Below are 27,788 nucleotides of genomic sequence, written 5' to 3' on the forward strand. Positions count from 1 at the left end.
TTAAGACCTGCCAAAACTTAGTTCTATTGACATGATCTTTAATTTTCTAGGCCACTTTTACAACACCATCTAGACTTCAGATTAATGCCTTATACTTAGAGAGATATATTCATTTTGTCTCTTCAATAATTCTGTAAGATCCTGCTGGGTGCTGATCCCACCACAGAAATCTTAGTATCTTAAATTCCATCCTTCTATACCACCAAATATCGTGTACCTACTCGATATGCCTGTGGATGTTATCATCATTAAGCAGTCTATAGAAAGATCTGGGGGGTTGGGAGGAGGAGGAAAATAGATTTAGTAAATTTCATTTCTCTTGTAGGAGTATTAAGTATGTTGAAATCAGCCCCCAAACCATTATGTGGCAACCCAGCTTTATCCAGACAAATCAGGAGGCTTCCCACTTTGTGATTCTACTGCTTACTTTTAAAATAAAGAACAAGAAAAACAAACCACCTACACCCATACTGAAGGTATATAAAAAAATAAAGGCTCAGCTGAAACACAGCAATAAATCATAGTCAAGTATGTTGTCAGGAAGTCATAAAGTGTAGACCAGGTAGGCAGGTGGAATAGCTGGAATTGATGGGTGAGATATTCTGTGATAGTTTTTCCCATGTACACATTTGTCCTGTGGTATGCGAGTATGTGTTTTTCTGAGTGAGTGAGTGTATGTGTTTTGTAGTTAATGCAGGTAGATGGTGGTCATAGAAGGCGCTTTAAACCTTAAGCTCTCTGTTTTGAAGTGCAGAAATAGAGAAATAAAATAAACAATGTAGTGGCAGTTTTTAGCCTGTTTTGGACATTTCAGCAGAAGGTCAAAATGAGCCATCATAAGTGAATCCCTGGACCAAAGGGAACATAGCCCCTTTGGTTAATGTGTTTCTTCAAAGCATAACTCATTAGCAATATATGTACTTCTGAATAAACAAAGATGGGAAAGAAGTGGGAAAGGATATTAGAGAGCCAAGTATTGCAACTGTATGATATAAATATGAAGCCTCTGATACTACCATGTATGGAATAGATAGGGAAGAAAGTGCTCTCTTAATTTCTACCCTTGTGCAAAGTCCTTCCTCATTTTATCTTGCTTTACTTATTTGCATCACCAAGAATAATACAAACTCCTAGATAGAAGGGGCCATTTTAAATTTCTCTATGACCTTTGCCATTTTCACCTAATCAATCATTCATTCAGCACTCAATTATCAGATATTTACTTTGTACCAGGCACTATACTAAGCATTAAGAATGGAAAGAAAGAAAGAAAGAAAGAAAGAAAGAAAGAAAGAAAGAAAGAAAGAAAGAAAGAAAGAAAGGAAGGAAGGAAGAAAGAAAGAAAGAAAGAAAGAAAGAAAGCAGAAAACACTGCCCTTGATCTAAAGGACCATGCATTCTAAGGGAGAAGAAATAAAAATCTTTAGGTCCATTCATTGTATTCAGGTATTTTGAAAGGGGAAAATATTAGCAAATGGAAGAATTATGAAAGGCCTTCTAAGACAATAACCTACATATGGCGGTTACTTAATATATGTTTGGTGAATTGAATTGAATTGGTACAATAGAGAATGAAATGATGTATAGGACCTGCTAATAAGAACCTGGCAGATATCTAGGCTTAAAATCCCTCTACTTTATCTGTCTACTCTGCATTGATTATCCCCTATCACCTAACTTAGTGAGGCAAATTATTTACCTTTCTGATTTACCTGTCCAGTCTGAAAATCCTATTCTATTATAAAGAAATTTCTATTCCTTATTAATCTTCTTACATACTTCCTACTTTTTTAAAAAATATTTTTTAGAAAAGTTATCATGGTTACATGATTCATGCTCTTATTTTCCCCTTCACCCCCCGACCTCCCCCTCCCCCCATAGCCAATGTACATTTCCACTGGTTTTAACATGTGTTATCAATCAAGACTTATTTCCAAATTGATAGTTGCATTGGTGTGGTAGTTTCTGGTCTGCATCCCCAATCATGTCCTCCTCAACCCATGTGTTCAAGCAGTTGTTTTTCTTCTGTGATTCCACTTCTGCAGTTCTTCCTCTGAATGTGGGTAGCATTCTTTTCCATAAGTCCCTCAGAATTGTCCTGGGTCATTGCATTGCTGCTAGTACAGAAGTCCATTACATTCTATTTTACCACAGTGTATTAGTCTCTGTGTACAATGTTCTTCTGACTCTGCTCCTTTCGCTCTGCATCAATTCCTGGAGGTCTTTCCAGTTCACATGGAATTCCTCCAGTTTATTATTCCTTTTAGTGCAAAAATATTCCATCACCACCATATACCACAGTTTGTTCAGCCATTCCCTAATTGAAGGACATACCTTAGTTTTCCAGTTTTTTGCCACCACAAAAATTGCGGCTATAAATATTTTCATACAAGTCTGTTTATCTATGATCTCTTTGGAGTACAGACCCAGCAATGGTATGGCTGGATCAAAGGGCAGGCAATCTTTTATAGCCCTTTGAGCATAGTTCCAAATTGCCATCCAGAATGGTTGGATCAGTTCACAACTCCACCAGCAATGCATTAATGTCCCAATTTGGCCACATCTCCTCCAACATTCATTACTCTCCCCTACTATCATTTTAGCCAATCTTCTAGGCATGAAGTGATACTTGAGCATTGTTTTGATTTGCATTTCTCTAATTATTAGAGATTTCTCATGTGCTTATTGATAGTTTTTATTTCTTTATCTGAAAAATGCCTATTCATGTCCCTTGCCCATTTATTGATTGGGGAATGGCTTGATTTTTTTTATACAATGTATTTGAGTAATTAGACACCTGTCAGAGTTTCATGTTTTAAAGATTTTTTTCCAAATTTGTTGTTTCCTTTCTGATTTTAGCTACATCGTTTTTGTTTGTACAAAAACTTTTTAATTTAGTATAATCAATCATCCCATTCACATTCAGAGTTATAATTATCAATTGTGTATTTCCCAACATTTTGGTAACCTCTTTTAGTTCTACCCCTTCTTCTTAGGCTATTTCCTTTTAAACCAGTGATTTGTTTTAAACCAGTAACCCTTGTGCCCTCCCTTGATTTACTACCCTTTTTACCCCCTCCCTTGTTATTCCCCTCTTTTTATTTTTATGAATTCCTAATGAACTCCCTCTCCCTTCTTCTCCCCTCCCTTTTTTACCTCCCCATTCCTCTGCTGCCCTTGGTTTATCCCTTCTGACTTTCTCAGTAGGGTTAGATAGAGTTCTATATCTCAACAGATATAGCTACTCCTCCCTCTCAGGGTTAATTCCACTGAGAGTAAAGTTTAAATATTACGTCTTAATGCTCTCTTCCTCTCCTTCTTATAATTGTATTCATCCCCTCCCCTTCCCATGCCCTCTTTGTGTGTAATAGAATATCCTATTTTTCTTATTCTTTCAAGTTTCTCTTGGTGTCCTCTACTATTCACCCCCTCTTTCCCATCCACCCCCTTATCATCTTAGACCATTTAGTACTCTAACCTATCCCTGTGAATAATTCTTCTAATTACTATAATAGTGGATACTATAATAGTGAATAGAGTTCACTACATTTTATGTGTAATAAAATTTATCCATATAGGAATACAAATAATTAGATCTTATTGAAGCCCTTAAAGAGGCAAATTTAAAAATAAGAGTTTTCTTTCTTTCCCCTCTGTTTCTTCTTTACCTTTTCACGTTTCTCTTGGTTTTTGTTGTTGGATATTGAACTTTCCATTTAGTCCTGGTCTTTTCTGTGCAAAAACTTGGAAATCTTCTATCTTGTTGAATGCCCATACTTTCCCCTGGAAGTATATAGTCAGTTTTGATGGATAGGTGATCCTTGGTTGTAGACCCAGTTCTCTTGCCTTTCTGAATATCATATTCCAAGCCTTGCAGTCTTTTAGTGTGGAGGCTACCAGATCCTGTGTGATCCTGATTGGTGCTCCTTGATATCTGAATTGTCTCATTTTGGCTTCTTGTAAAATTTTTTCTTTTACTTGGAAGCTCTTGAATTTAGCTATTATATTCCTGTGGGTTGTCTTTTCAGGGTTTAGTGTAGAGGGTGATCTATGGATCCTTTTAATGCCTATATTGCCCTCTTGTTGTAGAACTTTGGGGCAATTTTGCTGAATAATTTCCTTTAGTATGGATTTCAAATTTCTATTAATTTCTGCTTTTTTAGGAAGACCAACAATTCTCAAATTGTCTCTTCTAGACTATTTTCTTGATCTGTCAATCTCTCGGTGAGATATTTCATGTTTCCTTCTATTTTATCAGTCTTTTGACTTTGCTTTATTTGTTCTTGTTGTTTTGAGAGGTCATTGGCTTCTACTTGCCCAGTTCTTGTCTTTAGAGACTGGTTTTCTACTATATCCTTTTGATTTTCCTTTTCGATTTGCTCTATCCTGTTTTCCAACTGTTTGATTTTGTTCTCCAATTTGCTTATCAATTCTTTTGATTTGGGGCATCTTTTTCTAACTGCCCAATTCTAACCTTTAGAGACTGGTTTTCGGCTATAATCTTTTGGTTTTCCTTTTGAATCTGGTCTGTTTGGTTCTTCAGGGCTTCTAGCTGGTCATTTCTGGTCTTCAATTTGCTTACCAATTCATTTGATTTCTGAGGCTCACTTTCTAATTGCAAAATTCTGCTTTTTAAACTGTTATATTCTTGCCAGTTCTCTACCATCTTTCTCATAATCTCAGATTTGAACTCTTCAATAGCTTGTGACCAGTTTTGATTTTTTTGGGAAGGTTTGGATATGATTAGTTGTTTGTTCTCCTCTGCAGTTTGCTCTGTTGTCTGGATTTTTTCTGTGTAAAAGTTGTAGAATGTTAAAGATTTCTTCTTGATCTTTCTCTTCTGGGGTTCTTGTCTCTGGCTTGCCATTGTTAGCCATTGCACTCTTAGCTTTATCCTCATACCCCGGGTTTGTCTGTGCTCTTTAGGCTCCTGAGGTCTCAGGTCTAGTTGTTCTCAGGATCAAGCGTCCTGGCGGTCCCTCTGCTTGTTCCTCTGCCCAAAGCTCCTTTAACAGTCTCAGGGCGCTGCTTCCCCAGTCATGCACCCATCTGCACTTGGTCCCCACCCATGGTCCCTGCCTGTGCTCAGAATCCATGTCTGCATCTGCTACCGTGCCTGCGCTCAGGGTCTGTGTTCAAAGTTCTTTAGCCTCTTGGGGTCTTAAATCTTGCTGCTCTCAGGAATAGGCCCTGGAGATGCCAATGACTTAATGGGTGCCCCAAGTTCACTCTAGCTCTTGTGCGCTGGCTTTGGCACTGTAGGTGGTTTGTGTGTGGGGGGAGGTGGTTGCTCAGTTCGCATTTTAGTGAGAGCTGTTTTACCCCTTTATAACATGGAAGTGCCCCGATTCCACGTACCTTCTATGCTGTGCCCTGTTTTGGGGTCCCTTCGTTCACCTGGATTTGGTTTTATGTCTTCTTGAGGAGTACTATATACATGGGTTAGGAGAGGTCAAGCAGCTGCTTTTTACTCTGCCGCCATCTTAACCCGGAAGCCCCCATACTTCCTACTTTTTATTATAATTGAAATCTGGCTTTTCATTGAAGATATCAAGACCAGTCAAATCTCTAGAGTTGTGCCTTCATCTACTCCTAGTCACCCAGAAGGCCAGAAGGAAGAGTCACAATACTTCTTACATTCCATGACCACTTTTAAATCTTCCCTATGCTGACATCATTAGTTGTTCTCTCCTCCTTACATCTGTTTTCTTTTTAAAATTTTCTTAACCTCTTTTTTAGATTTCTGCTATTCTTTTACATTATTTTGTACCTGTCTTTGACAATGAAAATTACCTACTCCCAGTACATTCTTATACCTCCTTCATTGATGTTATTATGCTGCCCGTTGTCTTTCCCTCAACTCTATAACTTGTTCCAGTTCATACATAACAAATATCAGGATTGGGATTAGAATTCAGTATTTTCTTATCCCTGATCCAGTTTCAGACCTCTCCAGGAAACTCTAATTCTATAAATTAAAGAACAATTATAGACCTGCATTGTTAGATGTAATTTCCTTAATAGACATTCATTATACTATTAAGATGAGCAGGAACTATTTCTAATGCTGTATTCTCTTGCCATGTCTCAAAGTTTTCATGAGCACACCTTAAACTTTATTATTTCATGGAAATACTCTACAATATTGTTCTCTGAAATTCCTTTCTGTCATTATAATCTCAGAAGTTCAGAACTTGAAATGAACATCAACATGCTATATCTCAATCTTCTTATTATATAGATTAGGGAAGTTAGATCCACAAAGACTAACTAAATTGAAAGGTGATCAAACAAATAATTGTGAAACTAGAGAACACGATTATCTACCATGCCACATTGTCTTTTCAATTTACTTTTCCCGTAATATCACTCCTATCGCCTATTAATAACTTTAGTACACAAATTTCAATCTTAATATTTTAAACTATCACCCCTATTCTGTTCCATTTCTCTCCATACTAGTGGCCATCTATGTCAATGTTGCACTTAGTAACTCTCTGGAATCTTTCAGTATTCTTCATTGGCCTAATAAAGTATATGCACTAAAGATTTCTTTCTATCTAATTTCATTGTGTTCATGAGTTAATCTTTCTATTCCCCTTTAATTAGTTCCTTTTCAAATCCTCATGTTATTCAGTGAGGATTCTTTTATTTTGCCAAAATGAAGCCATTTGTATATTTTTTCCTAAATTCCTTTCCTCTAATTTTCAGATCTTGTCTTCATTTCCCCCTCCTTCGTTCTCTTATATCACAGAAATATGTGACTTTTCTTACTAAAAACTGATACTCTTGTGCCTTTCAAACTATCTCTTACTCTCACCCCCAAGATTTTACCCCACTCATCATCCCTTCTCTCATGCATCTGCAGTCTCTTCTCCACTGGTTCTGTTTCTGGCATAAAGTTTGAAAGCTTGACTTGGAATTGGGAAAGTTAATGTTCAATTTCCATTTGAACCTTCAAATTCCATTCACCATGAGCCAATCACATAAGGTTTCTGAGCTCCAATTTCTTTATTGTCAAAATGAGTATAATAAAACCTACAGTATCCCCTCATTTACTAAACCTTTTCAGTTTTACCTTTGCAAAGTTTTTTCTTTTCCATTTTTATAACTCCCAGTTCAAATAATCGTCAATTCACACATACGGCAATAACATTAGTTATCATTTATATTACAGCGTGGTATTGCAGTGGATAGACTATCTGGCCTGGAGTGAAAAACTAATCTTTCTGAGTTCAACTCTAGTCTTAGATGCTTAATAGCTGTGTGAACCTGAGCCCCATTTACTGCTCTATTGTAATCTCTTCCTAACTAGTCCGCTTTCTTCCTATCCTTTGTAAATACCATTGCCAGAGTAATCTTCTTATGGGATAGTTTTATTTTTATCATTCGTTGGCTCTAAAACTTTTTGTTGCTTCTGTCTGGATAATAATGGCCCAAACTTTTAGCCTTGCTTGCATTCATGGCTTTTCATAATTTGATTCTATCTCATTTTTACTTTTTACTTCTCTCCACCAAACTGACCTATACTGTGTCCCCTGAATTTAGCCTGTCCTTCTCTACCTCTTAGTATTTTCCCAGGCCATACTTCATACTTGAAATGTAACCCTAGTTCAAACTCTCCCAATTCTTCAGGGGTTGCTTCTTGCAAGAAACACCCTATGATTCCTTTATAGTTTCCACAAAAATAAGTAAAATCCCCTGCTTTTAAACTGGCATGATTCATTGCTTGTATGAATTTCTTTTTATGAAAATAATTTGGAGTCTGTGTGTGTGTTATGTCAGCTAATAGAATATAAAACCCCTATGCTCCAAGTCTTTCCTGTAATAACTGAAAGAGCCTTGTACATAGTAGGCATTGAATTAATGTTTGTCAAATAGATTTGTAGACATGTTATACCTTCAAAGAGCTTATAATCTAAATGGAGTGACAGAGCACAAAGAGGAGGAGTTAAATAATGTAAGAGATAAAATATAACAAATAAAATAATACAGCAAATATCATAAGGCACTTTAAGATTAATGCCCAAATAAGTGATACAGACAGCTAGTGCTCTGAGTGCAGGGCTCCTATCACCCCTGGCGTGGAAAATTCACAGTTGTCTGCTTAGGTAACTGGATCTGAAAATTACCTCCGGGACCTTGATGTAGACTTGTTTTATTACAATAGAAATATAAGTGGTTTGGCACACTTTTGAAAGGACTGTAAGTGGCTCCCCATGGTGATTTAAGTTCAATTAAACTGGATATTGACAATCTGTAGACTTCCCTTCCATCTAAGCATCATGATAGAAAAATTGCAGTTTTCAGACTAGGCAAAGAGACAGATACGTGTGTAGAGTGGAAGTCTTATTCATCAAGCTTTTTTTTTTTCTTGCTTTTTTTCCTCTTCTTTTTCACTTTCTTCCATTCTTCCTCCCAATTACCTGTTCCCATGGAAATAGAACAGCTTACAAAAGTTGCAATTAAACTTATTAATATTAATAATCACCACAGTAATAATACCAATCAGAAATAATGAAGGGAAAAAAGCATGTGAGAAAATTAAATCCGTGCTCTTTATATATAAACAATTATATATTTAGTGAAATTGCAGACAGAAAAAGTAGTTAGGATACTCCAAGCAACTGTTCCTTTAAAAATATATTTCAAGTTATGTATAATATGGATTTTGACCTCATAATCCACTTAATAGGATGTTCTTCCATTAAAAGATGTTGCTGACTTTTAGCCTAAACTTCTCATTTTGCCATTTGAATCCAAGGCTATTAAATCTATGTAGTTTGATAATGTGGATATAGATCAATGGTTTTGAAAGTGCTGGCACAGAATCTGACAGAACCTAAGTATTTGGAGTTTATTGACCTGTCTTTAGAATAATAAATTGAGTACTCACAATCAGTGTCCTTGAAATCCAAGGTCTGGGAGCACCTAATAAGCACCTACCTTGCAAGGCTATTGTGAGGATCAAACGTGATATTTGTAATGAATTTAGTAGAGCACTTGGCATATAGTAGGCACTATATAAATGAGTGTCCCTTTCCCCCTCTCCTTGTGAGACTTCCTTATAACCATATATGTATATATAGTTATTATTATTTTTCTTATAGCTAAAGCAGCTAAATCCTGATGTGGTCTGGTTCCCATGCTAGTATTATAGAAAATTTTCAATTTTTTCCTTCAGTTTCTATGTGTAGATTTCTAGTTTCATAGACTGTAGAATTTGGAAGCTGCAGCATGTAACAAAAAATCATTTAAATTTTACTTATAGGAAAACTAAGGACCAGGGAAACAAAATTAATGACTAAAAGTCATATAAGAAATTGATGACAGAGTTGGAATTTAGACCTTTCTTCTGCTTTCCAGACCTGTGTTCCTTCTGTGACATGATATAATTCACTTGAATAAGTATTTATTTAGAACCAACGATGTACTAAAAGCTAGGATAATATTCTCAACTTGATTGATAAAACAGCCAAGCTAGGACTAGCTGTTGGCAGAATTTAACTGGTATCCTTCTATAATCCCTTTCTCTTTCTTGTTTCCCTTTCCCCCCACAACCACTTATCTATTCAGGGCACTTCCAGAGTGTTGTTGTTGTTCAGTCATATTGACTTTCATGTGACCCAGGGCATAGCATACTAGTGTTGTGTGTGGAGTTTTCTTGGCAAAGATACTGGAAGGCTTTGTCATTTCCTGCTCCAGTGGAATAGAGGAAACAGGAGTTATGTGACTTGCCCAGGATCACACAACTGGTAAGTGAAGGTCAGATTTGGATTCAGGCCTTTTTAACTTTAGGCCCTGCATTCTATCCACTGAGCCACCAAGTTGTGCCACTCTTTTAAAACAGACAGCATCATCTCATGCCCTGAACTTCCTCTAAGACTAATCCTCTTCAAAACACTTATCTTTCCCAGATCACACTCCCTTTTGGTCTAATATTTGAAATCACTGTGTTAAAAAGCCTGTAATGGGTTGGTGACTCTGATATCATATATTAAGCTTTATATTAGGATTCTAAGGGTTATCAAACCTAAATTTCAAAGGAATGAATCCTCATCTGTACATTCCATGTAGATCCTGGCAAGCCAGTGGATAGAAATTTCTGTTGGAATTGGAGATACAAGGTTTTGAAATCATGTTCATGCTGCTTGAATGAATTTGTGCATCATTTATACAGACCCTTTGGTCTATATGGATTTTTGTGGAAATTGCAAGGCATGGTGCATTGCATAATATATAATCTGAGAATATTGAGTAAAGATGGTTGCAGGTTAATATTTAAAGGAGTCTGGCTCCCCACAAACACTCAAATGAAGCTTTAAACATGCATCAGGAAACAATGTTAAAGAAAAAAATGAGAATAATTTATTCATTAAATAAAAATTTATTATACACCTACTATGTGCACTGTGCTAAGTACTAGGGATAAACAGAAAAGCATAAAATAACCTCTGCCCTCAAGGAGCTAATAATCTAATAACAAAACAAAGAAAGAAAGCTGAAAAATGGAGGGATAGTTCCACAGGAGAGAGAGGGAGGAAAGGGGGCATGATGAAATCTTATAGTGAGTATGGGAAGTGACTTGAGCTGTTGAGAGTTTCAAGGTTGATTTACTTTTTTTTGAATGTTAATTTTTTATATATGATGAAGTTCAGGAAAGGATTAGGAAATGATAAGGATTCCCTAGGAAATCTTTTGAAATGACAAAAGATCAGGAAGGATCTCCCAAATGTCTTTTCTTACAGTCTCTAAACAGAGGAAGGGAGAGGTTCTAGGAGAATGGTATAGAAGAGGAGTGATAATCAACTATGAATTCCTTTATTCTCCTCCAGAATTAATATTCACACACACACATACATACTGATAGTCTTTCAAAATCTGTTAACAGATATAAATTAAAGTGGAAAGTACAGTATGAATCAGCCAAGTACCAAAAAATGATACAGACTCTGAGGCAGTTCCGGGTCTTTGGCCCCATGACCCAAAGCAGTAAACATGGAAAATTTCCAGAGCCCCAACAAGAGACAAGAATGAGTAGCACCAAGTAAAGAGCAGCCCAGTGCCCAAGTCATAGCAGGAGATAGGCCAGAAACAGCACTCAGTCTGCCTAGACATAGTCCAGCTTCTTGACAACTGGGGCTTTAACCACAGATGGAAACAGTGACAATTCTTTCAGAAGGTGTAGCTTTGTTTTGAAGACCAAGCAAGTTCTGGCCATTCTACCCAGGAATATAGGAATAGAATTTAAGCTAAGCACAAGGTACATGAAGAACATGAAGCTAGAGATATGAGTAAGCAGAACCTTATGCCAAAAACAGAAGAGATGCCCATGGAGTAAAGCAAGAAGAAAACAACTATATAATAAGTCCAAATGGGGCTTGTAGAAGAAAAAATGCCATCCACAAGGACTGTATAAATAGTTGGAATAAATGAAGCAAAAGTTCTGTGATGAAACCATCTTTATCCAAGAAAATGAGATTGGAAGACATTGAAAAATATTTCAATGGGATAAAAAGAAATATTAAAACAACCTACAAAGATGAATAGCTCTTTGAAGTTTATTTTCATAAAACTGATCCAGAAAACAGATCCAGGAGAACTAATTTAAGAATCAGTGAACCATCTGAAAAATCTGATAATATATATGAGGTACCATATTAGATAGGATACTTGATTTCAAATCAGGAAGACCCAGGTTTACATCCCACCTCTAACACTTACTAATTGTATGACTATGGGTAAATATCTCATTGATAAAATGAGGCTAACCCAGATAGTGTAATGTTTAAAGGACTTCTCAAACTTTTAGATACTATATGTATATACATACATGTATACATATATATATACACATTATTACTATATTTTATTACCAACTTTCATTACAATGGTGATAATTCCTATTTTCACCCTCTCTTTTCTAAGACCTCCCATGCTAACCCAATGTGGCCTTGTCTTGCACTCAAATTGTTAAATGAGTTTCACCAGTTTCCTAGAGACTATTGACTTCTAATTATACAATCTATTATGTGAATTGCTGAGGGGATATCTAGAAAATTCTCCTTTGGGGAAGATTGCTACATAAATAAAAAGAGGAAATGAAAAGAGGCAACAAGAATCATTGTTCCAGTGAGAATACTGAAATGGCTGGTGTATAAACCCACTTAGGTGGCCTTTGGAAAATGGAAAATATTACAATGTAAACCAAAAATTTTAGTGTATTCACATTTCTGACATCTAGCTATGTGACTTTGAGTCATAATTGCTCTTACTTTGATTTCCTCTTCTTCAAAATGAGGATGTTATTATATGATTATATTACTTTCCTCAAAGGTTTATTTTTTATATGGTTAAAGGGAAATATTATATATGAAGGGATTTATAAATGTAACCTATTTTATAGGTATGAAGCAAAATAGGTAAATTAAATAAAAATTTGGGTATCCACTACATCTCTCTCTCTCTCTCTCTCTCTCTCTCTCTCTCTCTCTCTCTCTCTGTCTCTCTCTTTCTATCTGTTTCTCTGATCTAGAAGAATGCTCTTTATCACTTGGAGATATAGTATCGCTACTTAGAATGATATAGTATATATCTTGGAGATGTAGCAATGAATTATCCTAATATTGTATATTTGTTTAAAGTCATGAAGCATTGTCATTTGACCACTGAGTAATGTTAAACATCCTCCTACTCCATTGCACTTATTTTACATGATTCATTTGTAAGCAAAACATGGGTTGGGGTGGATAATACAATTCACCTTTAGTCCTGATTCGGCTCTCCTGAATCATAGAATTTATCATAGTAGCTATATGAAGCATGGTTCAAGAAAGCGGATACAGGATTAGATCAGGGAACCATCAGTCAGGATAAGATAGATTGAGGTCATCAAATTCTTTGTTTCTCTGCCTTCTAACAAACTATCTCCAGAAGACCTAGCAACCAATGTTCTATCAGAACCCATGCTTTTAGGAAAAGGGGAATGGAGACCAGGGAAGCAGTTTGGGGAAATAAATTAAAAGCATCAATGTGTGCCAAAGAAAGTTGGGCTCTGATAGTTCATTAATAAAATAAGGAACATATGTTTCTATTTTCCCTGACTATATAAGATCTGACATTTCTCTTTACTAACATCACAACTGTTTTTTCAAAGTTGACTTTTATATCAAAAGTCAATACAAAAGTTTACAGAAAATTAAAAGAAAGCAGACCACTGTCCAAATGAAAATTGATTCATTCACCCAACTTCTTTGATTAATGATTTTCCAGTACCCTTCCAAGAATCAAACTCCCACTGAATCAGATTAAGTAATAAGTCAGTTCTGCCCATTATATCTTCAATTCTAGGCAAGAACTGAATGGGCCCTTTTGTTGATTGAATATGGTAGATCAATAAACAATAAATGTTTCCTGATCTTCCATAGAAAGTTTCCCAAATTCTCACTGCTAACATGCCACTTGCTAGTCCTTCCATATTTAATACCCAAAAAGATACTCAAAGTTTTAAAAATGAATAAACAGTGACCATTTATAGATTATGCAAATATAATCTGATTCAAACAAGGATCCTTCATGTGATACACTTCCACCTAGACCTTATTCATTAAAGCTCACTCTTCCTATTGAAGACTAAGAACTAGCAGATACCAGGCAATGTGCCATTGGATTGGGCTTCATTCACATCCATGGAGCACCTATTTAGCATGCCATAGTTAGTCTCCTCTACAGCCATCATGGGCTGGATAAAAAGTAAGTAAGAAGAAAATATTATCCAATTACCTGCTTAGTTTTTTGTTTTTTTTTGTTTTATCTTTTATTTGCACTGGAAGTTCCCATGAGAAAAATAACAGAAAACAAGGGGCAACTTTGAAAGAGAAATCTGTTAAGAGCACTTTGAGATTGTCAGCCTTCCCTTGACCCATCTATTGCCTGCTGTTTTTGTAACAAGAGTTACTTATACCTGTAAAGTGAATTGTGGAGAGCACTTTGTAATATTTAATTGTTGCTTTATATCTTCTTTATATTACATATATGAAAAAACTGCCAATATTTGGATTATTAAAACCCCAATTCATCCTGGGGGTTTAGAAGGCATCACTGGCCAACTATCATTAGTTATAAAATTAATGATGACTTCTCAGACAAATCTCCCCTCTCTATCATCCTAGAAACTGGATCTTATTTCAGCATAATGAACATAAGCATCTTTGTATGCAAGAATGGATGAAGGAATGAATGAATAATCTATCTGCAAAATCTAGAATCCCTGAAGTTTCTTCCATCTCTAACAGTTGAAAATGAGGTTAAGAAGTTACCTTTTGGAGCAGCCAGGTGCTGTAATGATGAGAGAGCCAGGCCTAGAGATAAGAGATCCTGGGTTCAAATTTGACCTTAGACCTTCCTAGCTTTGTGACCCTGGGCAAATCACTTAACCCCCTTTGCCTAGTCCTTATTCTTCTTCTGTCTTGGAAGTGATACTAAGTAGGTAGGGATTATAAACAAAAAAATAAAAATAAAAAATAATCTTTGACTCTTCTCTTTCCCTTTTCATCCTTCATATGCAAATAATTGTCAATTCTCATAAAAATACCTCTTTAGAATTTTTGACATCTGTTCCCTTCTGTCCACTTGTAAGCCTTTACTCTAATGCAAGCCTTTACCACTTCTCCCTTGGACTGTCAAAAACTCCATCCAAATTGTTTTACTTACCTCAATTTTCCATGCTGTCCAATTGCACATATATAAGAAATATATAAGCCTAAAACTGTCATCGTTGGGTTGTTCCCTGATCCCTCTTGCTTTGAGGATAAAATTCACAGGCTTCTGCCATCTAAAGCACTTTCCATTTTCAACCCTGGCTACCTTTCTAGACATATTGAAAATCTCTTTCCTTCATAGAATGGTACCATAGAAATAGTAATTATTTTGGAGTCATAGGACTTCACTTTCTATGCAGTCTTTAATGATTATTACCTGTGTGACTTTGGATGAATCACCTAATCTACTTGAGATTAAGTTTCTTATTTAAGACCAACAAGAGAGTTAGGGTAGTTGATCTCTGAAATCCCTTCTAGTTCTAGATTCATGATTCCTATTCTATGACAAATTAATGTGACACAGCATGCTGAACCTGGAGTGAAGAAGACTCATCTTCCTGAGTTCAAATCTAGCCTCAAACACTTACTAGTTATATGAGCCTAGAGAATTCACTTAACCTTGATGGTTTCATCAAGTTAGTTTCATCATGTGTAAAATGAGCTGGAAAAGGAATTGGCAAATCTCTCCAGAGTCTTTGCCAAGAAAACCCCAAATGGTGTCACAAAGAGTTGGATGCAACTGAAAAATGACTAAACAACAACAGAAATACATGGTTTAGATAAATATTAGGTACTTAATTAGATGGGAAATTTATAGTTAGTGGGATCAGGTATTTAAACTGTGTTTTGAAAGATGTAAGGGATTTTATGAGGCTGAGTTGAGGAAGTATTGCATTCTAGGCATAAGGAACAATCAGTGCAAAGGCAGATTGATTAGAAATAGTCTCAGGTGGGAGGAATAGAGAGGTCAATTTGGTTGGATTGCAAAGTGTGGGAAACAAAGTAATTTATAATGAACTTGGAAAGATAGATTGGGCTCAGATTTTGAAGGGCTTTTAGTACAATGAAGAAAAGTGTTTGTGATGCAATTGGGAGAAACTGGAATTTTCTAAGTTGGAGAATGACTGTTATATCTAAATTTGAAGAAAAACACTTTGATAGCTATTCGGAGAATGCTTTAGAGAAGGAAGAAAATTAAGTTAGAGATGCTATATAGAAGACCATATATGCTGTAATACAACTATTTCACTGGAGGAAGGACATTGGGTAGTTGGAGCTCATAGTTATGATCAAGATACATGAGAACTCTGAATTATAACAGAACTATTTCAACTGCCTCCTATTGATCTCTTTTCTCTTAAATCTATTCTCTATAAAGCTGTCAAATGGTTACATCTAAAGTACAGATCTGACCGTCTTGATCCTTTGTTCAGAAAATGCCAGTAACTTTCTATAATTTATAGTATTTAATATCTTCCCAGTCTGATTCCAATTTACCTTTCAAGATTCATAATGCATTATTCTATCTCTTTAAGAGTAAATCTCTATTTTCCTTCTTCTTTCAAGACTCACTTCAAATCCTACTATTTGTAGAAGTTCTTTTCTGTTCCTTTTCACTTACCCTGTACCTCTACCCAAGAAAAGGTAGAGATGACTGAGGATCTTTCTTCTGCTCTATAGGAATCTTGTATTCATCAAATTATTTACCTGTTTCTTCTTAGATTATACCTTAAATTCCTTGAGGGCAGGGGCTTACTTTTTTTTACTCCTAATTTAAGCACCTTGAAGGCAGACCTTAAAAAAGTGTCTGGTACCTATTAAAGACTTAATAAGTACTTATGAACTGAATGTCATTTCCACCTCTGATAATTTGTTCCTATAATTCTGTTTCTTTCCTTGGTCTCCAGTTAGTTCATTTGTAATATAATAGTATTAGAGTGGATGAACTCTGTGGTCACTTCTATCACTAAAGATCTATCAAGAGTAATGATTAGCATTACTTGGGAATTTCTTTTTACTTGGAAAGTTGGTTGAGAGATATAGTAATTTGACTAATAATAGTAACTCCTCTTTATATCTACATTGGCTTTTGTTAGAGATTTTTCTTAGAAAAGAAAATGCTTTTTTTGTTATATGTTTCATTTTGGAGTCCTAAAGCAGCTGAGGGATTCCTCTGTCTGTGGGAAAACAGGCATATTTTCTGAAACAAATAACTAGTCTGGTTGTGGAATTATTTGTTTTGGACTTGATGAATTTTAAGGTTCCTAAGATTTCCAGCTCTACATCAGTGATCCTATGACTATTCTAAACTAAGTCCATTTAGCTTACTGACTACTTCCGTAATGGAGTTGTGTTCCCCATCTTTTCAAATAGGGAAAAAATGCAAGAATAGACCATCAGAGAATGACAGTCCAAGAGGTACAAGTAATGGTCAAAAACATTTATTAAGAGCTGGCCACATGCCAACCACTGTGCTCTGTGCTAAGGAAATTACTAGGGAAATAAAGAAAAGAAAGAGACAATTCCAAAGCTCGAATCATTTATAGGCTAAAGGGGAAGGCAACATGTAGATAATTATATACAAATGTAATAGAAAGGATAAGTTGGAAATAATCAACAAAAGACAATAAAATTAAGAGTTATTGGAAAAGACTTCCTAAAGAAGATAGAATTTTAGAGAGAACTTGGAGGAAGCCAGGGAAACCAAGAGACAATAGAGATGAAGAGGAAAAACATTCTGTGAATGAAGCAAAATCTTAAAAAATGCCCAGAGTTGGGAGGTAGAGTGTGTTGCTTGGGACAAATGTAAGAGCTATCAAGAAAGTAAAATCAGTATGCCTTGCCAACAAATTGGATATGAGAGAATGATAGAGTGTGAGGAGTTGAGAATGATGCCTTCATTGGGAGCCTGGACTGCCCTCTCCATACTCTTACCCTCTGTCTCATTAGGGAGGTTAAAACTTATTAAGTAGATCTGAGAATCATCAACATAGAGATAATAAATTAAATTCATCAACTGACAAGAACATCAAATAAGATAGTAGAGGAAAAAAGAGGGTCCAGCACAAAACTCTAGACAGCACTCATCATTAGTGGCTAAAATGGAGATTTAGCAAAGGAGATTAAAAAGAGCTCAGAGAGGTAGGAAGAGAACCAGGAAAGAGCAGAATCATAAGTACTCTCTTAGGTTCAATTCTTCTTTTCTGCCCTTCATATTCATATTTCCCCTTTATTTCACATATATGAAATACATATAAGAGGTCAGAGGAGGGAATTTGAATTTATCTCTTGCCCTCAATTTCTTTCCTCTGAAGTATATTCTAAATTGACATACATATTACCTCTAAACTGGAAGGTGCCAGTATTTTGAATAGCAAAATATGAAAAAGGCAGATTTTTTTAAATTAAAAATTAAAACACAGACACAAGACAGCTCTGAGGGATTTATGGTAAAGATGCTACCCACATTCAGAGGAAGGACTGCAGGAGAGGAAACATATAAGATAAACAATTGCTTGAATGCATGGACTGAGGCAGACATGAATGGGAAATAGACCCTGAACAAGGACACTTGTTACAACCAGTGGAAATGTGCGTTGGCCATGGGTGGGGGGAGAGCGGGTGGTGAAGGGGAAAGTAGGGGCATAAAGTATGTAAACAGATTAAAAATGAATATTAATAAATGTCTAATAAAAAAAAGAAGAGAAAAAAATTAAAACACAGAAATCATTTCCAACAAAATATAATGCATACCGACAGTCAAGAAAGTAAGTGATAAACATTTTACAACATTTGTTTGAAAGGGAAATTTCATTGCATTTTTGTCTTATTTCTTTTTCTAATCTATCTATACCCATTATTTCATAGTAGATGTTCCAAAAATTTGTGTTAAATTATTAAATATACTTAGTACTGAAGAGAAAATGGAGATATCCATTCCAGATTGTTATAAAGGTAGTATTTCCTCCAAGCTCATATGCCAAAAGGTCCCTGATTAAAAAATAAGGTATATGAGCAAATTTAGGAATTCATATTTCCCAGCTCAACTTACAATTTGACCTTTAGGATAAGACTGAATGCAAAATATGAGGAATATAGAGGACACTGCAATCCCTTTGACCTTATTAACAAAATGTCCATCTGACACTATTTTCATTCAGCATTGAACCAACTCAAATAAATATTGTCATTTCCAGGTCAGTAATGTAAGGATTCATTTTGTGTTGTACACCAAGAAATTTAGTTTGGGAAATATTTTGCCTGAGTTTATGCAACTAAATATGATGGGCTATGAAGTACTACATTTCCCCCATCCTCCTTGGTCCTCAGGTTCTTTAAAATAAATTATATTTTTTTTCAAAAATTATATATTTTTTCCCTTTAGAATATTGAAAAATGTTTTCCATGAAGGGAACTTAGAGGACAGTGCAAAAACCACTAGTTTTGAGAAGTAAAACTTCCATGGTACACGTATTGGAATACTAACTATTATGCTTTCCATTCATACACAGTTTCCCAACTTTAAATAAAAAGGAATTCCAGGCAAAAAATAGCTTGTTTTATGTGTTTTCTATTCTCTGAATGTTGATGGCATATAATTTATAGTACAGAATGTTGAACTCAAAGTTAAATTGTCTAGTATTTTCTGTGTTAAGAATAAATCTTGCCAATCTCAGCTCATAGTAAGCCTCTGGATGTTTGTATTGTAGTAGGAGGGGGCAGTGGAGACATGTCTTCCTCTTCATATTTTCCCCACATCCCCTAGGAAAGAGCTGGAGATAGAGAAACAACACAGGCAATTCATGAATAAACACTTATTGAATGAATGATTGATTGCTATTGCTTGGGGCTCTGTGCTGGCTTGCTGTTTTGTTTTGTAACATCCCCTTCTGTTGTGTTGCATTGAACAGAGGATAAGATCTGGACTGCCGTGCAGCATAACAACACAGAGCTCACTCGGGTGCGAGGGGCACATCCCAAGAGGCCCTATGTCATGTACTTTAACTACAGCAGTAGCATGGAGCAGCTAGAGGCGATGATCAACTGGGCAGAGTACTGCGAGCAGGAGACCATTTACCATTGCAAGAAATCTCGTCTGCTGAACACCCCCAGTAAGTTCCTGTAACTAAGCTCTGTCTTTGGTTGGCCATTGCTATTTTCCGCTGAGATTTTTAGGCCAGGAAGGAGAAATGTTAAACTCATAAATTACTTTCCTTGTAACCCAAGTCACAGTCCTACAGGTAAAAAGAGGAGAATCTGCCATGTCTAGGGTGGCTAGAAGGACCCTGGATTAGGTCAGGAAACCTGCTGGTATTCTTCATGTTTCCAGTCACCTTTATGCTATTTTCTTAGAAACAGCAAACTGGCTTTGAAGTCAGAAACCCTGGGTTTAAATCCTACCCTCTCTGAATTTGGATAAGACATTTATAGTCTTTGAACCTAAGTTTCCTCATCCAAAAAATGAAAAGATCATTCAAGAGAGCCTCTAAAGTTGTTTTCAGCTCTAAATCTATGACCTTCTGGCTTGGGGCACATCATTTAACTTTGTCCTTCATGTTGCTCATTTACTGGATAGAAACAATTATGAGTAGATAATGCACATTCAGACTTTAAATATTTGTGCATCCTATTGGATCACATATGATAACTTCAGTCAAATTGCTTTGAAAAATATAAAAGTTTCTGTAAACAAAATAGTATTATTGTTTTTCTCATTGCAGCTACTCCAAAAGGATGACAATCATAACACATAAAGCTTTTTAATGTCTCTCTTTCCAAATCAATGCTGGTTTATTTCACTGCTTTTCAATGTAGTAATTTCAGAAACCTTAATCTGGGATTCATGACAATGGAATATGGAATATTTACTATACTGCAGAAGATTCACTAGAATATTGAGTTCACTAGAATATTGAGTTCCAATGCCTTGATGCTCCTATTAAAATAGTTCTGTATCTCAGTATCCCAATCAAGAAATTCATTTCTCTGGCCAAATGAAAATCCAGGAGAGAATGTCAGCATTCAACACCATGATCTGTCTAGCTTATAATTCTACAGACATATAACAAACAGTACTAAAAGAGGATAGCAACTTTATATTTGACAAAAGCATAGATCCAGATTTTGGGGATAAGGAATCATTGTGTGTTAAATAATTCTTGGGCAACTGGAAAGTAGTTTGGCAGAAAATAGATATAGACCAATATCTTACACCATTCACTAAGCTATGATCAAAATGGATACATGATCTAGGCATAAAATATAAAAAAAAATTTTAAAGACAAGTAAATTAGAAGGACAGGGAACATATTATCAAACAGATTTATGGATAGGAGAGGAATTTTTAAGTCAACATGAGAAGGAAAGCATTATGAGATATAAAATGCATAATTCTGAGTACATAAAACTGAAAAGTTTTACACAAATAAAATAAATATTGCCAACATGAGAAGGAAAGCAGAAAACTGGGGTTGGGGGGATTTTATAGAGAGCCACTTAGATAGAGTTCTTATGTCTAAACTATATAGATAACTTTCTCAAATTCATAAGAATAAGAGCCATCACCCAAGTAGTAAGTGGGAAAAGGATATGAAGAGACAATTTTTGAACAAAGGAATCAAAGCCATATTTTCATTTCTATATATGTTCTAAATATGCTCTAAATCACTCCTGATTACAGAAATGTAAACCAAAATAATTTTGATACGTAATCTCATAGTCATCAAATTGGTTAAAATGATAAAAGGGCAAAATGACAAATGTTGGAGGACATGTGGAAAAAATGGGGACATTAATACACTGTGAATTGATCCAGATATTTTGGAGAGCAATTCAGAATTGTAACCAGAGTTCTTAAACTGTATATCCTTTCATTCAGCAATATTATTGCTGGGTCTATGTCCCAAGAAGATCAAGATAAAAAGAAAAAAAACCTATGTGTTAAAATTTTTTATAACAGCTCTCTTTATAGTGGTAAAAAACTGGAAACTGAGGGGATGCCTTTGAAATGAGGAATGGCTAAACAAATTGTGGTATATGATTGTGATGGAATATTACTGTGCCATAAAATACAAGGTGCAGGCTAATTAAAAAAACAATAAAAACCTTGGACAGAACCACATGGGATAATGAACAGCAAAATGAGTAGAGCCAAGAGAACATCATACACAACTACAAATTGACTACTTAAAGAATAATTTGTTACTGTTATGTCCAGGGAATTAACTGAAAAATGGAAACATGAAAGACATAATTTATATAAAAATATCTGTCTTCTGGATGATGCCTTCATGATGTGGGTAGCTTAGGGATGGAATGAAACACTAGTAAATTAATTATATTAATAAATAAATGTTTTTAAAAGAGAGTAAAATAGAAAAGAATATATTAGAGATCATAACTATCAATTCTATTGTATTAAAATCCACAAGTATTTTTAAGGCATTGGTTTTTTTGAAGGATTCTTGGTTCAACACCCCCCTCCCCAGTTAAAAAGGTTTATAATGACATAATCTCTTCCTTGATGAAATTTACAGTACAAAATGCAGATATAATATAAAGGTAGGAAAGTAACTAAAAAACCTACACTACAAGATAATACATAAAAGGCACCTAAGGGCAATGCAAATGAGTTGCTTTTGAGTTCAAGAAGAGGAAGATTCATTGCTTATTATGGCAGATTCTTAAGGCAGAGAAGGATTCTGGAGGAAGTAACATTTTAGTCAGACTTTAAAGATTGAATAGGAATTCAATACATGTTGATGCAGTAAGGAAGAAGAAATAGAAATAGGAATCAGTGTGAAAAATAGCAGAGAAGAATGAAAGCACCAGGTTTGTATGGAGGGTAGTAGACCAGTTTGTCAAGATTATGCATGGGTATAAGAGAGTAGAAAATGAGACTGGAAACATAGGCTGATATATAGTTGTAGAGGACCCGAAATGAAAAAGAGAAATGAAAGAAATGTTTATTGTTTACTATGTGCTAGTTATTATGGTAAGTACTTTGCAAATATTAATACATTTTGGGAACCATGTACTATTATCCCCTTTTTTCAATTGAGGGAACTGAAAGAAAAAAAAAACAGAAGTTAAATGGTTTTCTCAGGGTCACACAGCTGATAAGTACCTGAGGTTGTATTTGTATTCACCTCTTCATGACTCCAGGCCCAGAGTTCCATCCTCTATCTTCCATTTTAAGGAACATGAACTGTATCCCTCAGTTTAATAGGGAAACAATGAAGTCTTTTGTGCAAGGAGAGAGTTTAACTTCTATGAATAAGGAAGGTTAGTCTATTGTGATTGAGTGAGTAAATTGGTGCTTTGAGAGAATAGAAACAGAGAGATTAATCAATATGTTAACAGCATTTATTAAGTGCTTTGTGTGCTAGGAATTAAAAAGCTCAAAGTGAATTTATTCCTTGCTTTCATGGAGATTATATTCTATTTGAAGATAAAATATACACACTTAAGTATATTTAAAATATATACAAAGTTAATATAAGGAAGTTTTTTAGAATCAAGCCCTAGCAACTAGGAAAGACTAAGAAACATTCATGTTGAAGGTAATACTTGAATGGAATTTTTCAGGAAACCAGAGATTCAAAGAAATAAAGGTAGTGTGAATTTCAAGAATGGGAGGCAGTTAATATAAGAGCATAGAAAGTATATATGGAATTGTGCAGTGGCAATAGTGAGGTCAGAATTGCTCTATCACAGAATTTAAAAAGTTAAGTGGAAGAAGATTGGAAGGGTATAAAAAGATTTAAATTTCAAATAGAGGAATTGATTTGATTCTAAAGGAAACATGTAATAATTAGAGTTTATTGAATAATAAGGTAGTCCCATAATCTGACTGCTCATTTTTTTTAATCCTTACCATCTGTCAAGATCCAGTTGAGGTTATGTAGCATAAATTCATAGTGGACTCAGTCAAAATAGTTGTGTGATTTTTTTCCACCTTCATTCAAAAGCATGTATGTAGTAGTGGAGTTGATAAATGATGAGAGAGATCCAAAACTGAGGTTTGTCTAAGTATAATTAGAAATATGATTAAGGGAATAGAGATTCAAGAGAGGAGGAATGTGTAGAATTGGATTTGTTCACCAATGAGTGAAAATGGAGAGAAGAAGAGAAAAAAGCTAGGGTAGGGTGATGACCTATGAGAGAAGTAAGGGGTCAAGGTAGGTTATATAAAAATAAGATAACAGGAGAATTGAAAAGTCATTAGCATAAGGTTAGATAAGGAGATTTCACACTTCTTTAACAAGGAGGAGGTACAGGTATGGATGATGTCAAGATGAAGAACATGACTGTTTTTGCTTATAGAACTAAGATGATGATTGTGTAAATAGTGAAGAGGGGATAAATAGAAAAATACACCGTGCAAAGAAAATGTTAAAATTTGGTAATTGAAAATATGAGGTAAATAAGAGTGAAGGGTTGACTGATAACAGTAAAGTTGTGAACTTATAATGTTTATGTCCTTAGACACAGGAAAGATTGAGAGATTGCAATGTTTGTGCAACTGGAAAACAGTGAATAATTCTATTTTTAATATATATATATCATTCCTCTAGGACATCTGGTTAAAGAATAGGAAAATATCCAATGTAATATAGTGACATGAAACCAAAATTTAAAGAATTATGAAATACAGATCTAGTAGTCATCAACATAGAATTTGTAAATTGAAACCATGGTGGCTGATGAGGTCACCAAGATATTAAAAAAAGAGAGAGAAAAGAGCTTAGCATAGACTCTTGGAGTACACCCATAGTTATGAGAAATGGCATGGGTTCATTCTTCAAGGGAAACAGACACGAGGAAGGAAAACCTAGAGAAAACAGTGCCATGGAAATTTAGGAAAAAGCATTCAGAAAGACAGAGTAGTCAATTTTGTTAAATGTAATAAAAAGTGAGAGGATATAAGACTATTTGGGTTGGTGATTAAAAGAATGCTGTTAACTTTGGAAAGAATTGTTTCAGTTGAGTGATGAGGTCATCAGTCTGCCTTTGGCAGATTAGAAAGAAAGTGAAAGGAGAGGAGAAAGTTCATGACATGAGGAATATCTACACCTATATCTATATACATATTTATAGTCAAGAATATACAAAAGTCAAGAATAACATTAAGTTGAAATAACAGTAAGGTAAATGAATTAGGGAATTGAGTTTAAATCCAGCTTCAGCCACTTACTGTGTGACCCTGGGAAACCTGTTTGCCTCTGTTTTCTCAACCATAAAATGAAGATAATAATGTCACCTATCTGCCAGGATTATTGTGGGGATTAAATGTTATAACATTTGTAAAATGCTTAATACAAACCCTGCCAAATAAGTGCTATATGAAATAAGTGTTATATGTAAGTGCTATATGAAACCTCATTCCCTTCTTTACTGATGTGGAGAAGAGAATGAATAAGTAGTGAAAAAAGGAGGAACAGTAAACTGGAGGCTATCAAGAGAGTGACAAGCAAAAGAGTCAAAGGTCTTGAGGACAAAAAGATCTAGAAATATTAATCCTAGAGAAGATGGCTCAAAGGTGAATGATCACTATCATCAAGTATATGAAGGACTATCATGTTCAGTGGGAGGAGATGAGAGGCTAGACTAGACTTTGAACCAATAGGCACGTACCACAATCAATCGATAGAAGCTGAAGTGAGGGAAATTTAGACTTGATGTAGGGAAACAACAACAAAAAATTTTTAAAACCCACCAAATTACTGTCAATTAAATAATCAAAATTTTGAAGAAATTGACTTAAAGGAGATAAAAAAAATAAGTTCCCTATAACTGGAGGTCATCAAGCAGCTACTGAAAGATTTCTTACTAGATTATGTTTTGAGTATTTTTTTCAAGTATGAGTTATATGAAGTAGTCACTGAGGTCCCTTCCAACTCTAAAATTGTTTGTGGGATTTAGGAAAACCAGATGTATATGATATCCCATAGTTTATCTGAAGACATTAATGGGGAATATCCAAAAATAAGCATGTTCATCAGTATTGAAAGAAGAAAAGATGTCAATGATATTAAAAATCCGGATTAGATTTTAGGGCATAACTGATATTATTTGAGATATCACTTTTATTGGAGTTGTAGTATTGGAAATGAGACTACAAGGGAATGAGGAAAAAATAGTAATAAGTGGAGATGTCAGATAGAAATATCTTTTTTGTATAGCCTGCTTTTTAAAAATTAAAATATATTTATTTGTTACATTAAAATACCCAATCAACTTCCTCCCTTCACACACACACACACACACACACACACACACACATACACACACACACACACACACAATTTCCAACTTATTTCTATCAGTTCTTCTCTGGAGACACACATATACAAATCATTCTTCTAAGTATATTTCTGTGGCTGTGTATGATGTTCTATTGGTTCTGCTCATTTTACACTCCCTGATTTCATGTAGGTCTTTCCATGTTGTTTTTTTTCTCCAAAATTAACTTGTTCATTATCAAAGCACAATATTATTCAATCAGATTATATGCCATAAGTTTTTTAGCTATTTCCCAGTTGATGGTCATCCCTTTAAATTCCAGTTCTTTGCCACTATAGAGAGAACTGTTATAAATAGTTTAGAATACATATTTTCTCCTTTTTCCCTGATCACCTTAGAAAATAAACCTAATACTGGCATTTCTGGGTCAAAATGTATACACTGACTTATAGCTCTTTGAGCATGATTCCAGATTGCTCTCCAAAATGGTTGGATTAATTCACAGTTCCACCAAGAGTATATTAGTGTCACAATTTTTCCACATTTTCAGCATGTTTTTTTTGCCTTATTATTTTAGTCAATCTGAAAGGTGTGAAGTTACATCCTAGAGTTGTTTTGATTTGCATTTCTCTAATTAATAGTGATTTAGAACATTTTTTATAATATATATAGCTTTGATTTCTTCATCCACAAACTGTGCGTTTATATCTTTTATCCATTTATCAATTAGGGAATGGTTCATATTCTTATATATTTGGCAAAGTTCTCTATATATTTTAGATATGAGACCTCTATCTGAGAAAATGTCTATGCATTTTTTCCTAACTTACTTTTTTTCCCTTCTAATCTTGGCCACATTACATTTATTTGTATAAATTCTTTCTAATTTAATGTATTCATAATCCATTTATATCTCACAAGGCCCTCTACCTCTTGTTTATTCCCAGATTCTCTTATTAATAACTCTGATAAGCAATGGGTTTTTAATTTTCTTATTATATCTCCCTTTATGCCTGTCATATATTCATTTTGATCTTTTTTTCTGCCAAACTGCTTTGCAGTTTTCTGAACAATTTTAACCAAATGATGAATTCTTATCTAAAAACTTGGTTCTTTGGTTTTGTCAAATACAAGGTTACTATAATCTTTTGCACACTGTTTTTTGTATATCTGTTCATTGCTCTGCTTTTCTATGTCTTAGCCAGATAGTTTTGATAATTACAGTTTCATAATGAACTTCAAAATCTAGTATTGCCAAACTTCCTTTCTTTACACATTTTTAATGAGTTCCTTTGACATTCTTGATCTTCTGTTTTTCCAAGTGAATATTGTTATTATTTTTCTAGTTCAATAAAATATATTTTTGGTATTTTAATTGGGATGGCATTGAATAAGTAGATTATTATATGTATGATTGACATTTTAAGTATATTGGCTCTGCCTATGTATGAACAATTGATATTTCTTCCATTTTCAATAAATTTGGTGATGAATGGAAAATGGGCCAGTGGCTGAATTAGTTAAATGGCTTTTTAAGGATTGAGGAAACTGCACAGTTTTGCAAGCAAAAAAGAAGTCAATAGAGAAGTTAAAAATGCAAGAGAGAATGAAACTTTATCTCTGGATAAAACTCCAGAAGTCTGTGATTATATGTGTGTGTGTGCAAAGGGAAGGAAAAGTGGTTGTTATCAAGGCCATGGTTTTCTTCCTTTATTTAAAAATGATACTTATTTTTTTCTGATTTCACATAGAAACAATTTCTAACATTCATTTGAAAATTTTCTTTTGATTCACATATTCTTCTCTCCTCCCCTTTCCTTGAGAAGGTAATCTGATATAGATTAATCATGTATAGTAATGCAGACATATTTCCATATTAGTCATGATGCAAAAGAAAACAGACTGAAAAAGTTAAAATAAAAACAAGGAAAATAAAATTAAAAA

General features: G+C 34.7%; 1 protein-coding gene across 1 annotated transcript in view; it reads left to right on the top strand.

Annotated features, from left to right (window-relative positions):
• The window catches only part of CNTNAP5 (contactin associated protein family member 5), an 845,810-nt gene that overhangs the window by 562,332 nt on the left and 255,690 nt on the right, over positions 1–27,788 (top strand). The window contains exon 13 of the mRNA XM_044669143.1: positions 19,511–19,711. Within this exon, the coding sequence (XP_044525078.1) occupies positions 19,511–19,711 (201 nt within the window). The remainder of the gene's footprint in view (positions 1–19,510; positions 19,712–27,788) is intronic.

This window comes from Gracilinanus agilis, chromosome 3, assembly GCF_016433145.1.
Source record: "Gracilinanus agilis isolate LMUSP501 chromosome 3, AgileGrace, whole genome shotgun sequence".
Classification (NCBI taxonomy): Eukaryota; Metazoa; Chordata; class Mammalia; order Didelphimorphia; family Didelphidae; genus Gracilinanus; species Gracilinanus agilis.